Source organism: Rhinopithecus bieti, unplaced genomic scaffold (assembly GCF_001698545.2).
Source record: "Rhinopithecus bieti isolate Rb0 unplaced genomic scaffold, ASM169854v2 scaffold_21022, whole genome shotgun sequence".
NCBI lineage: Eukaryota > Metazoa > Chordata > Mammalia > Primates > Cercopithecidae > Rhinopithecus > Rhinopithecus bieti.
This window is the reverse complement of record NW_016810401.1, coordinates 1,044,550-1,058,604: the sequence shown is the minus strand read 5'-3', so window position 1 is coordinate 1,058,604 and position 14,055 is coordinate 1,044,550. Positions and strand designations below refer to the sequence as shown.

The 14,055-nt window shown below is 45.3% G+C and overlaps 1 protein-coding gene across 2 annotated transcripts; it reads left to right on the top strand.

Annotated features, from left to right (window-relative positions):
• Positions 1-2,301: 2,301 nt before the first annotated feature.
• Positions 2,302-11,922, top strand: APOBEC1 (apolipoprotein B mRNA editing enzyme catalytic subunit 1). 2 transcript variants are annotated; one of them, XM_017891879.1, is made up of 5 exons: positions 2,302-2,728; positions 6,548-6,575; positions 8,637-9,034; positions 10,231-10,349; positions 11,630-11,922. In XM_017891879.1, exons 1-5 carry the CDS (start codon positions 2,713-2,715, stop codon positions 11,777-11,779), a joined length of 711 nt encoding a protein of 236 aa, XP_017747368.1. In that variant the 5' UTR covers positions 2,302-2,712; the 3' UTR covers positions 11,780-11,922. The 2 variants fall into 2 exon arrangements, with proteins under 2 accessions (XP_017747368.1, XP_017747369.1); XM_017891880.1 differs by lacking the exon at positions 6,548-6,575 and having other exon boundaries at positions 2,682-2,728.
• Positions 11,923-14,055: the final 2,133 nt, after the last annotated feature.

Here is a 14,055-nt window from a genome sequence, read left to right as displayed (position 1 = left end):
GGACTACAGGCGCCCGCCACCTCGCCCAGCTAGTTTTTTGTATTTTTTTAGTAGAGACGGGGTTTCACCGTGTTAGCCAGGATGGTCTCGATCTCCTGACCTCGTGATCCGCCCGCCTCGGCCTCCCAAAGTGCTGGGATTACAGGCTTGAGCCACCGCGCCCGGCCTACATCCCTCTTTTAAGGACCCTGTGACTAGACTGTGCCCGCCTGGATAATCCAGGATTGTGTTCTCATCTCAAGATTTTTAATTAATGACAAAGATACTTTTGGCATTTAAGTTCACATGTTTAACAGATTCCAGGGATCAGGACATGGATATCGCTGAGGGCTATTATCCTACCCTTTTTTTTTTTTTTTTTTTAGACGTAGTCTCCCTCTGTCCCCAGGCTGGGGGGCAGGGGGGCCATCTCGGCTCACTGCAAGCTCCGCCTCCCGTGTTCACGCCATTCTCCTGCCTCAGCCTCCCGAGTAGCTGGGACTACAGGCGCCCGCCACCACACCCGGCTAATTTTTTGTATTTTTAGTAGAGACGGCGTTTCACCGTGTTAGTGAGGATGGTCTCGATCTCTTGACGTGTGATCCGCCCATCTCAGCCTCCCAAAGTGCTGGGATTACAGGCATGAGCCACCATGCCCAGTCTTTTTTTTTCCAGACATAGCTTCACTCTGTTGCCCAGACTGCAGTGCAATGGCGAGATCTCAGCTAACTGCAACTTCCGCCTCCTGGGTTCGAGCAATTCTCATGCCTCAGCCTCCTGAGTAGCTGAGATTACAGGTGCCTGCCACCACGCTCAGCTGACTTTTATATTTTTGGAAGAGACTGGGTTTTGCCATGTTGGCCAGGGTGGTCTCGAACTCCTGGCCTCAGGTGATCCTCCCATCTCTGCCTCCCAAAGTGCTGGGATTACAGGCGTGAGCCACCGCATCTGGCCTAACCTACTTTTATTCTACAATTATTCTACTCTTGCCTAGCTTAGAAAAATTTGGTCTCTGAAGGGCCTCTATTGATGTGGGATTTCTGCCCCTTTTTCAAAACACTGGTCTGTCCCTGTCCAAACACCTGCTTTATCTCATGGAGGCTCCAGATTGACTTTCATAACTAAGTAGAGTCTTGCATGTAGGATTCAGGTTTCAGGTTCATGGGGCCTTGAGATTCAAAGTTCAGGGGTTCTAGATTTGAGACACTAAAGGGAGACTTAGGCCTTGAGAAAGTGACCTCAATTCTAGGAGTAGGTGCTGAGACTCAGAGGAATTTTTGGCTTGAACTTGACCCAGGGTTCAGGCAACAGAGAGCAATGGCATAGGGAAGTACAGCATTTACTTTTTCAAGGGGGATAAAAAAGCAGAAGTAGCCGGGCGAGGTGGCTCACGCCTATAATCCTAGCACTTTGGGAAGCTGAGGAGGGTGGATCACCCTCGGTCAGGAGTTTGAGACCAGCATGGCCAACATGGAGAAACCCTGTCTCCACTAAAAATATAAAAATTATCTGGGCGTGGTGGTGGATGCCTGTAATACCGGCTACCTGGGAGGCTGAGGCAGGAGAGTCACTTGAACCTGGGAGGTGGAGGTTGCAGTGAGCCGAGATCGTGCCACTGCACTCCAGCTTGGGTAACAAGAGCAAAACTCTGTCTTTAAAAAAGAAAAAAAAAAAAAAAAAGCGGAAGTGGACTTGGCCACACACTTAATCTTAGCTTCAAGGATGAAGAGAGCACCAAAGACTGGTGCACAAATTAGCTGACTCAGAGGCCAAGGTCCTTCTCATTTTGCATCTAATAGTGCCCCTCCCCTCTTCAACAGGGATGTGGGACAAAGAGCAAAATGAGAGGAAGTTGGAAATAGGTGAATAACAGCTGAAAGCCAAGGCCACTGTGTGCTTACCAGATAACATAAAAAATTTCAAGCTATAGTTACAGGTTAAATTTCTCTTAACTTTATTCTTCCTCTCATTTCTCCATTAAAGAATGATGGATGCATCCTAGGCTAGGCCTGGTGGCTCACGCCTGTAATCCCAGCACTTTGGGAGGCCGAGGCAGGTGGATCACCTGAGGTCAGGAGTTCAAAAACAGCCTTACCAACATGGTGAAACCCTGTCTCTGCTAAAAATACAAAAAATTAGCTGGGCGTGGTGTTCGGTACCTGTAATCCCAGCTACTCGGGAGGCTGAGGCAGGAGAATCGCTTGAACCTGGGAGGCAGAGGTTGTGGTGAGCTGAGATCGTGCCATTGCACTCCAGCCTGGGCGACAAGAGCAAAACTCTGTCTCAAAAAAAAAAAAAGGAATGTTGCATCTTTGATGCAGAGTAGGAGATAATGAAAAATAAATAAGTAAAACAAAGCAAAAAATATATAAAGAATGACAGATGATCCACCTTGCCTTAATCTTTATTTAAAGAAAGAGAAATGTTACTAAATTCAGATGTCGTCAGAGAAGAACTTTGGAATTTGGTAACCCCAGTGATCCACTCTACAGAATTCATGTCATTTGCATCGCAGGCTTTCTCATCACTGAAGATGTGAATCCCCACGACAAGGTCCCTCTCAGCCAGTCCCCTGTTTGTACAGGCAGCCCAGATTCCCATAACTGCCTGAGATGCAGGAATGAGTCATCCTCTGCCCAAGCAGGTGGCAGTGGGCACACCTGAAAAAACAAAGTCCAGGAACAATCAGCACAACTTATGACTCCAGAGGAAGAAGTCTAGAGACAGAGCACCATGACTTCTGAGAAAGGTAAAATGGATCTGGGGGCCTGGCAAGTATTCTTGAACAATGCAAGAATGGTGTGTGTGTGTGTGTGTGTGTGTGTCTGTGTGTCTGTGTGTGTGTGTGTGTGTGTGTGTGTCCTGCTGATTCTTGCATCTGTGGGTGTTTTCAAACTTCCCCATTATTGATTAATATATTAGTCTTAAATAAGATGATTTATTATTATTAAATATTTACATGTTCAAGTGACTTCAACCAAATCAGTTTTTGTTTCACCATAATAAAAAATTAAGTAGCTGGGCGCTGTGGCTCACACCTGTAATCCCAGCACTTTGGGAGTCCAAGGAGGGTGGATCACTTGAGGCTTAGGGTTCGAGACCAGCGTGGCCAACACGGTGAAACCCTATTTGTACTAAAAATACAAAAATTAGCCAGTCATAGTGGCACATGCCTGTAGTCCTAGCTACTCCAGAGGCTGAGGTAGGAGGGTCGCTTGAACCCAGGAGGTGGAGGTTGCAGTGACCTGAGATCATGCCATTGCACTCCAGCCTGGGCAACAGAGCAAGACTCTGTCTCACAAAAATAAAAAAAAAGTTAAGTAAAAGTACAACTGTTTAAATAACAGTTTAAGGAAACAACAGATGTGATAGCATGAGAACAATGTGCTAATTGATAAATGAATTGACAATAACTAATTGATAAATTAGTGCCCAGTGTTAGAAAAATGCATGGGAGAGGAAGAACACTTCAGGCTGAGGGAAATAATTTCAACCGAGGTAGGATTTGAACTGGATTCTAAGAGAAGTGTAGACCTAAACATTTTTTTATTTTATTTTATTTTTAGAGACTAGGGGGTGGGTTCACTACTTTTCCCAGGCTGGTCTTGAACTCCTGGGCTCAAGCAATTCTCCATCCTTGGTCTCTCAAAGTACTAGGAATACAGGCATGAGCCACCATACCTGACCAATTTTTTTTTTTTTTAGACTCGCCTTGTTGCCCAGGCTGGAGTACAGTGGTGTGATCACTGCTCACTGCTGTCTTGACCTCCCGGGCTCAAGAGATCCTCCCGCCTCAGCTTCCTGGGTAGCTGGGACAACAGGCATGGGTCACCAGGCCCTGCCAATTTTTTTGCAGAGATGAGGTTTTGCTTTATTGCTCAGGCTGGTCTTGAACTCCTGGGCTCAAGTGATCCACTAGCCTTGGCCTCCCGAAGTACTGGGATTACACCATGCCGGGCCAGAAGGGCAGACGTTGGGTCGACAAAGAAGAGGAGATTGCAGGTTGATTGAATCCTATTGATAAACAGAATTGAAAAGCTTTAACAGAGACTTGTGTCTGAAATACAATGAATAAACTGGTTAGGCTACAAAACAATTTACGTAAACAATTTGCAGTAAGACTAGAAAGCAAATTTGAAGTGTTGTTATACTGTAGAGGACTTTCAATGCTAGGTTCAAAGAATGAAAGTTTTTCTTTATGGTAGAGGGAGTATCTGGAGAATTTATGAACAGCACGAGATATGACTAAAATAGTGCTTTAGACACATTTACTTGACATGTGACATGTGATTTTGGACTGGAAGCAAGGAGACCAGTTAGAAGACTATTGCAATAGTGTGAGTGTGATGGGGCAGGAGGTAATATAGATATCAGTTTGGAGTTCAAGTAACAATTTATTTTCTCCATTATGTTCTCCATCTATTAGAATTCTTTTTTAAGTTCGGGCATGGTAGCCTGTAATCCCAGCACTTTGGGAGGCCAAGGCAGGTGGATCATCTGAGGTAGGGAGCTCGAGACCAGCCATGTTTCTCCAACATGGAGAAACAATGTCTCTACTAAAAATACAAAATTAGCCGGGCATGGTGGTGCATGCCTGTAATCCCGCTACTTGGGAGGCCGAGGCAGGAGAATCACTTGAACCTGGGAGGTGGAGGTTGCAGTGAACCGAGATTGCACCATTGCACTCCAGGCTGGGCAACAAGAGGGAAATTCCATCTCAGGAAAAAAAAAGAAAAAGAATTCTTTTTTAAGTGGCATACTGGGGGAAAGACCTAACACATTATTTAACTGTAGTATCTACTACCTTCCCTGGACTTTTCTTATGAAGGTGGTGTGTTCTATACCTCAAACCGTCCCCAGTCATGTGGCTGGTATCCTCGTCTTTGCACCCCAGGAATAATATTGTAGACACAGCATATATCTCACTGTCTCTTTCTGAACTTCTCACTGCTGCTTCAGCTCCTTCAGAGAAAGTGTCTTCCCATCATCAATATGCCTTTTTCCTATGATACGGCCTCTGTTTTTGTAAGGCTCCCTTGGAGTGGATTACCGGTTCAAGGGCCCCAATTTGTACTAGGTCTGAGAAGAGCTCATTCCAACGTGCCAACCACCCCCTTCCTCCTTCCTCCCAATGCGCAAATTCCCCATTCCTTCTTTAAAAGTAAGAGATTTGTTCTTCAGGTCACACTTGGAATAGTGTTTTCTGACTTCATCCTATTTCCTCGATATCTGGCTAATTTCTCATTTTAGTTCCTCTCCCCAGCTAGAACCACTCTCCATCTACAAAAAAACCATGCCATGGCCAAGAGTCCTTTCCATGACTCCTCTACCATCCAGTGCAGATGCATAAAAAGTAACACACACAAACAGGCACACACACAGCCTAGGGTAAAGTGTGCTCTGTTTCAAACGGAGTGTTTCCCAGAGCCTGTGACTCTTCTTTGTTCAAAAGTAGCATCTGCGAGTTAAGGTTTGGCCAGGAGAGTGGGATGAATTTCTTGCCTGAATCTCCCCAAATCACCCTTAGAGGTTCAGGCCTTGTCAGTGCCCATTTTTTTTGCTAGGAACATCCCCAAGGCTCTGAGTCCTGAGGGGCGCAGGTCTTTAAAATCCAGTACTTTCCCTGGAATCATCCCCATGTTCTCTAACGGCTTCTTACACTTAGCATACTATCCAGGGCTGGTAAGGCCATATGGCTTACTCCTTCCATTGCCCATCTCCCTCCACTGCATGTCTTGATTACTGTGACCCAGCCAGGCTGACTTGCTTGCTCTTCGTTGAACAAGTCAAGGTCCACACTTCAGGTCGTTTGCACCTGCTGTTCCCCGTGCTTGGAGTCCTCTCCCCTTCCCCAACGTCCACATGTCTTGCTCTCTAACTTTACATTCAGGTCTCAGCTTTAATGTCCCTCTTTACAGATGCCTTCTCTGACCGCCATCTCTGATATGGTTGATATGGTGCCCCCACCACCTTTTGTCTCCTTCCAGTACTTTTCTTCTTCTTTTTTTTTGTTTGAGACAGAGTCTCTCTCGCTCTGTCACCCAGGCTGGAGTGCAATGGTGCGATCTCGGCTAACTGTAACTGCCACCTCCTGGGTTCAAGTGATTCTCCTGCCTCAACCTCTGGAGTAGCTGGGATTACAGGCACGTGCCACCAAGTCCGGCTAATTTTTGTATTTTTAGTAGAGACAGGGTTTTGTCATATTGGTTAGGCTGGTTGGTAACTCCTGACCTCACGTGATCCACCCGCCTTGGCCTCCCAAAGTGCTGGGATTACAGGCATGAGCCACCGCGCCCAGCCTCTACTTGTGCTTAATCATTTTTGTTGAAGCCTTAAGGCAGACTACCTTGTTTGGGATTGGGCATCTGGGAAAATAGATTTTGGCAAAGCCCTTAAAATCTTGCTTTTCTTGGGTGCAATGAGCTGGTCCAATACAATTAATCCATGAAAGAATCTTCAAATTCCATTTTCTGAGATGATTTGCAGGTTTGGAATAATAGAGCACTTTTTCTTAGCAACTCATTTGATATTTGAGTGTTATTTGACACAATCATATCTTGGTCAACAGGTCCTTCAACAGGTGACCCCACTCTGAGGTAAGAATAATACTATCACAGTGCCCATTTAATTCGATCAAGAATCAATGGGTGTTTAAGAGCTGTGCATGGTGGCACATGCACCTATTGTCCTAGCTACTCAGGAGGCTGAGGCAGGAGTGGGAGAATCGCTTGAACCTAGGAGATCAAGACTGCAGTGACCTATGATTGCACCATGGCACTGCAGCCGGGGTAAAAGACTGAGACCCTGTCTCAAAAAAAAAAAAAAAAAAGTGGAGCTGTGGATATAGCTTTCTTTATTGTTGTTCCTTTTCTCTTTTGTCATTTTCCCATTCTTTCTTTCATTTTTGCCTTTTCCAACTTCATTTTCTATGGCTATTGTTTTTTATATCTTTGCTCTTATGTCTTTTGATCGCTTTAAATAAATTATTTTCTAGCTTGCTTATCTGTTATTGTCTTACGATTTCTCTTCTCTTTTTAAATCGCATGCTTTTATAGCCATCAGTGAAATACCTGGGAAACTCATTTGCCACTTTAACTTTATCTTCGTTTTATACTGTCTGCCCGTTTTTCAGACATATGACAGGGAAGTCATGTCAAGGAATATATTATCTAGTGATAGGTGGAAGGATTGATCTATGTAATAAATGCATGTGATACTTTAGGGATGAGTGGGAACTATTAGGATGTAATAAGCTTGTGACTTAACCATATTGCAAAGAGGAGTCTGCAGCTCAATTCTGAGTTTCCCTTGGGTCACGGCTTTCAGACATAGAGAGTGTTAAATCTAAAGATACCACTGAGAGCAATTAGAATTTCTTTCTTATAGGAGTTAGTATATAGAATCCTAATGTGGAAGAATCTTGAGGCTAAATTGCTCTTTTGTCTGTTCTTGACAATACAATCTTGTTGGCAATTTGGGGCTTCAACACTTGAGAAGATCTGGTTAGAGTCCCTTGAGGAACAGAAAAGATAAGGATTGGAACATGGCACCTCTAGGTGTGAAAGAGAAAAACTGGAATATAGCTAGGCATGGTGGGGCACACCTGAAGTCTCAGCTACTCAGGAGGCTGAGGCAGGAGAGTAGCTTGAGCCCAGGAGGCAAGACCAGCCTGGTCAGCTTAGAGAGACCCTGTCTCAAAAAAAAAAAAAAGGGTTAGAATATAGTGAAGGAAACTTTAAAAGAGAAACAAAGCACACAGGCCAGGCGCGGTGGCTCAAGCCTGTAATCCCAGCACTTTGGGAGGCCGAGACGTGCGGATCACCAGGTCAGGAGATCAAGACCATCCTGGCTAACACGGTGAAACCCCGTCTCTACTAAAAAATACAAAAAAACTAGCCGGGCGAGGTGGCGGGCGCCTGTAGTCCCAGCTACTCGGGAGGCTGAGGTAGGAGAATGGCGTGAACCTGGGAGGCGGAGCTTGCAGTGAGCTGAGATCCGGCCACTGCACTCCAGTCCGGGCGACAGAGCGAGACTCCGTCTCAAAAAAAAAGAAATAAAGCACACAAAGTCAAGATTGAAACATAATGGTATTAGAGAGTGGTCACCTAATACTGTGACCAGGGGAAAAATCCTGTGTACTATGTTTGTGAGAAAAAAAATCTGGTAATTCAAACAGACCTCTTCAGATAACTTCGAGACATATACTAGAAAAAGAAGTTTCCTAAAATGTTATGCCTCAGATCAGCCTGATGGAAGAGGGGAGTAGGGGCTGGGCGCGGTGGCTCACGCCTGTAATCCCAGCACTTTGGGAGGCTGAGGTGGGCGAATCACGAGGTCAGGAGTTGGAGACCAGCCTGGCCAGCATGGTGAAACCCCGTCTCTACAAAAAATACAAAAAATTAGCTGGACATGGTGGCAGAGGCCTGTAATCCCAGCTACTTGGGAGGCCGAGGCAGAAAAATCGCTTGAACCTGGGAGGCAGAGGTTGTGGGGAGCTGAGATCACACCACTGCACTCCAGTCCAGGCAACAGTGTGAGACTCCGTCTTAAAAAATATAAAAAATAAAATAAAAAAATAAAGAAGAGGGGTGCAGGAAAAGATTTCTAAGATCTCTCTAAATATGCCATGACAGTGTGGGCTGCTTTTTGTTTTTCAGGAGAAGAATCGAACCCTGGGAGTTTGACATCTTCTATGACCCCAGAGAACTTCGTAAAGAGGCCTGTCTGCTCTACGAAATCAAGTGGGGCATGAGCTGGAAGATCTGGCGAAGCTCAGGCAAAAACACCACCAATCACGTGGAAGTTAATTTTATAGAAAAATTTACGTCAGAAAGACGTTTTCACTCATCCATCAGCTGCTCCATCACCTGGTTCTTGTCCTGGAGTCCCTGCTGGGACTGCTCCCAGGCTATTAGAAAGTTTTTGAGTCAGCACCCTGGTGTGACTCTGGTGATCTATGTAGCACGGCTTTTTTGGCATACGGATCAACAAAATCGGCAAGGCCTCAGGGACCTCGTTAACAGTGGAGTAACTATTCAGATGATGACAGCATCAGGTAAAATCAGTAAACAAAGAAACTTCATTGTTTCCAAGAGACTGTGGTGATAGTAGCTGTCTTTAGGCCAGAAGATTGGTTGGTCCAGGCTGGAAGTCTTAGAAGTAGAAGTCCAAAATAATATGATAAAGGACTAGGTCTGAAATTCATGACAAGGAAAGTAACAAAACTACAACTCCTGGCTGGGTACGGTGGCTCATACCTGTAATCCCAGCACTTTGGGAGGCGGAGGCGGGCAGATCAGGAAGTCAGGAGATGGAGACCATCCTGGCTAACACGGTGAAGCCCCCTCTCTACTAAAAAATACAAAAAATTAGCCGGGCGTGGTGGCGGGCGTCTGTAGTCCCAGCTACTCGGGAGGCTGAGGCAGGAGAATGGCCTGAACCCGGGAGGCGGAGCTTGCAGTGAGGCGAGATCGCGCCACTGCTCTCCAGCCTGGGCGACAGAGCGAGACTCTGAGACTCCGTCTCAAATAAATAAATAAATAAATAAATAAAAATAATAAATAAATAAATAAATAAAATGAAGTAAAAAATCAGACAGGCATGGCGGCATGCACCTGTAGTCCTACCTGCCTGGGAGGCTGAGGTGGGAACATCTCCTGAACCCAGATGTTCAAGGCTGCAGTGAGCTATGATTGGATCACCGCACACTGGCCTAGGTGACAGAGGGAGACCCTGTATCAAAAAACAAAGACCAAAGCAAACAACAACAACCCTTTTTTTTTTTTTTTTTTAAGACGGACTCTTGCTCCGTCGCCCAGGCTGGAGTACAGTGGCGGGATCTCGGCTCACTGCAAGCTCCGCCTCCCGGGTTCATGCCATTCTCCTGCCTCAGCCTCCCGAGTAGCTGGGACTACAGGCGGCCGCCACCACCCCGGCTAATTTTTTATATTTTAGTAGAGACGGGGTTTCACTGTGTTAGCCAGGATGGTCTGGATCTCCTGATCTCTGCCTTGGCCCCCAAAGTGCTGGGATTACAGGCGTGAGCCACCGCGCCCGGCCAACGACTCTTTTCTCTAGTCTTGCCTCTCAGCCACCTTTAAATGAACTGCTTTATTCTTTTTAGGGGGTCTAATGTCCAGCAGCAACTAGACCAGAGACTAGAGGCTTTCTATATGGTAAACTAGGTTGGGGATCTTCTTAAGTAATTTACCATTGTGCTTGTTGAATGAGCCAAGATGCGTGTTTCCTTAGAGTATTATCACTGCTGGAGGAATTTTGTCAACTACCCACCTGGGGAAGAAGCTCACTGGCCACGATACCCACCTCTGTGGATGATGTTGTACGCACTGGAGCTGCACTGCATAATTCTAGTAAGTTACTTCAGAGACACCAATGCTGGTGCCGAAAGAAGCATGCTTCTTCCAAGTTCTTTCCTGAGAATTTTGAGTCATATCTTCTCTTTGACGTTTATATTGAGATTTAGTTATTTAACTAGCTAGCTCCTCTTAAGAAAATCTCACAGCCAGGTATGGTGGTGCACACCTGTAGTCCCAGCTACTCAGGACGCTTGAGTCTAGGAGTTGTAAGCTGCAGTGAGCTATGATCACGCCAATACGCTCCAGCCTGCATGGTAAAACAAGACCCTGTTTCTAAAAAACAGCTGGGTACAGTGGCTCATGTCTGTAATCCAAGCACTTTGGGAGGCCTGGCCTGGCCAAGATAGTGAGACCCCATCTCTGAAAAAAAGAGAATTAGTTATCAAACAAACTAAACAAGCAAACAAACAACATCTAAGCCTAAGAACAAGAGTACGTTTGTGGGAAGTAAGTGGGAGAAGAGAATTTGGGTCAACAGATCTAAGATATGGGTGGTCCCCATATTAATTACATTTTATCATCTTTATTCTTATTTTATTAGTATTGTCTTTTAAACCACAGGGTCTCGCTGTGTTGCCTAAGCTGGGGTGTAGTGGCTATTAACAGGTACCATCACGGCACACCACAGTCTCAAACTCCAAATTCCTAGCCTCAAGCAATCCTCTGACCTCAGCCTCCTGGGTAGCTAGAACTACAGGGATGTGTCATCATGTCTGGCTTTATCATTATTATTGTTCTTGTTACTACAACACATATTGGCTCTACTGTATTTCAGATATTCTCCTTTCCCTTATTAGTGCGCGTAGTCTTATTGAAGAGAATGTACGTGTTCCATTGTATTCTCTTGAAAGTGGTTCAGGCCGGGTGCAGTGGGTCATGCTTGTAATCCCAGCACTTTGGGAGGCAGAGGAGGGTGGATGGCTTGAGCCCAGCAGTTGGAGACCAGCCTGGGCAACATGGTGAAACCACATCTCAACAAAAACACAAAAAAATTAGCTGGGTGTGGTGGTGCGTGCCTGTAGTTCCGGCTACTTGGGAGGCTGAGGTGGGAGAATTGTTTGAGCCTAGGAGGTTGAGGCTGCAGTGAGCTGTGATTGCACCACTGCACTCCAGCCTGGGTGAATATGCAGTAAGTCCAGAGCAAGAGCCTGCCTAGGGAAATAAAAAAAAAAGTTCAATTGTCTTCCAGTTGACATTTTAAAATGTTTGTGGTGAAAATACTATTAATTAAAATATTTATCCTAAGGATTAAATATAATCCTTTTTTATTCCAGAGTCTTCCACCCTGTTTAAAGATTTCAAGAAGATGGCAAAATCATCTTACATTTTTCAGACTTCATCTTCAAAATTGCCATTACCAAACGATTCCACCACACATCCTTTTAGCTACAGGGCTGATACAGCCTTCTGTGACTTGGAGATGAATAGAATGATTCTATGTGCGTACTGATTCAAGAACAAGCAATGATGACCCACTAAAGAGTGAATGCCATTTAGAATCTAGAAATGTTCACAAAGTACCCCAAAACTTTGTAGCTTAAACCAACAATAAATACGTATTATCTCTCACAGTTTCTGTGGGTAAGGAATTTAGAAGCAGCTTATCTGTCTGTGTGTTCCTGTCTCAGGTCCCCCACGAGGTTGCAGTCAAGATGGCAGCCAGCGCTGCAGTCATTTGAAGGCCTGACTGAGGTGGGAGAATATGCTTCCCAGGTGGCAGGCTCAGATGGCTGGCAAGTTTGTGCTAGTGGCTGGTAGAAGGTTTCTTGCCACGTAGACCTCTCCACAGGGTTGCTAAAATAACCTCAAGACAGGGCAGTTGGCTTCCTACAGGTTAAGTTACCTTTTGAAAAATTTCCTGCAGAGATGGAGTTTTGCCGTGTTGCCCAGGCTGGTCTCAAAGTCCTGGACTCAAGTGATCCACCAGCCTCGGCCTCCCAAAGTGCTGGGATTACTGGTGTGAGCCACCATACCTGGCCCAGAGCAAGTGATCTAAGAGACACCAAGGTGGAAATTTCCATGACTGTGATGACTTCATTTTGGAATCATACCCTATTTCTTCTGCAGTATTCTATTTGTCACACAGGACAGCCATGATTCAGAGTAAGAGGGGACTTATCCACAAGGATCTGAAACTCAGGACATGAAAATCACTGGACGCCATCTTGCATTTTCCCTGTAGGGGCTTTCTCTGTTTTCAGGACAAATAATTACATGGAACCAATTTCTGGAGACACAGCTAGAGGGAAACAAAAGACAAAGTAGTAGCACCTATTTTTATTTGTTTCTTAATTAGAATATCATAAGATATTCTATCATAAGATTTATAGAGGACTGGATGACCAGATGCAGAGAGGAGCTACCCTCTCTGTGAGAGCTTCAGAAACCTGCAGAGATATTGCACGACTTGCCTGCAGAAGTTGTCTGATAGGAATTCTCATCGGGTTACAGAAATAATATTGGTTAGTGATTGGCTGGACATGGTGTCCAGCACAGGGCATTTTGTGGCTGCTTGGCGTCAGTCTACAGCCCATGTTTTTTTTTTTTTGAGACGGAGTCTCACTCTGTTGCCCAGGCTGGAGTGCAGTGGCTGGATCTCAGCTCACTGCAAACTCCGCCTCCTGGGTTCACGCCATTCTCCTGCCTCAGCCTCCCGAGTAGCTGGGACTACAGGCGCCCACCACCTCGCCCGGCTAGTTTTTATATTTTTTTTTAGTAGAGACGGGGTTTCACCGTGTTCACCAGGATGGTCTCGATCTCCTGACCTCGTGATCCGCCCGTCTCGGGCTTCCAAAGTGCTGGGATTACAGGCTTGAGCCACCGCGCCCGGCCATGCTGTCACATTTTAAATGTTCTTCTGGGCTTGATAATTTAAAGGAGCTCACATTCCTCAAATAAAACGTTCATTTTCTTTCTCAAACCTAAACATAATATTAACCACTGCTATATTATCATTTTTAGTAGGAGGATGAGAAGGGCTAAATCAGGCACAGTTACAAAAAACTCTTAGCCTACTCATCAATTACTCATATAAGCTGAATAACAGCAATTCTAATTTATATTAAATCTACTAATGAGGCTGGTCATGGTAGCTCATGCCTGTAATCCTAGCACTTTGGGAGGTTGAGGCAGGCGGATCATTTGAGGTCAGGAGTTCGAGACCAGCCTGGCCAACATGGTGAAACCCCGTCTCTACTAAAAATACAAAAATTAGCTGGGCGTGGTGGTGGTGGATGCCTGTAATCCCAGCTACTCGGGAAACTGAGGCAGGAGAATCGCTTGAACCTGAGAGGCGGAGGTTGCAGTGAGCCGAGATCGCACCATTGCACTCCAGCCTATGGGACAAGAATAAAACTCCATCTCAACAACAACAACAACAACAACAAAATATATATATATAATAAATAAATAAATTTACTAATGAGAGAAGAGAGCGAAAAGAATCAGTTAGGCAGATAGCTAGGACAAGTCCTTGGTAGAATTCCTTTCTAACAAAGAAACAGCTTGAAAGATGAAACTGCAAGCACAGATAAGGGGGCAAGGTCCACCATAAAAATGCCTTCTGTGTAACTAACAAGGGTCACATATACATGCTAGGGTTCCGTGAACACATCCCTTTCCTTTTTTGGCCATACTCAGATAAGGGAATTTGCATAAAAGCGGGAGGCCTTATTTGAAAGATACCTGCAGCTGCACACAT

Excerpts from the sequence above, each read along its gene's own strand:
- APOBEC1 (XM_017891879.1), top strand. Across the intron at positions 6,576-8,636 it reads ACAGGTGACCCCACTCTGAG|GAGAAGAATCGAACCCTGGG; the intron begins GTAAGAATAATA and ends TTTGTTTTTCAG. Across the intron at positions 9,035-10,230 it reads TCAGATGATGACAGCATCAG|AGTATTATCACTGCTGGAGG; the intron begins GTAAAATCAGTA and ends GTGTTTCCTTAG.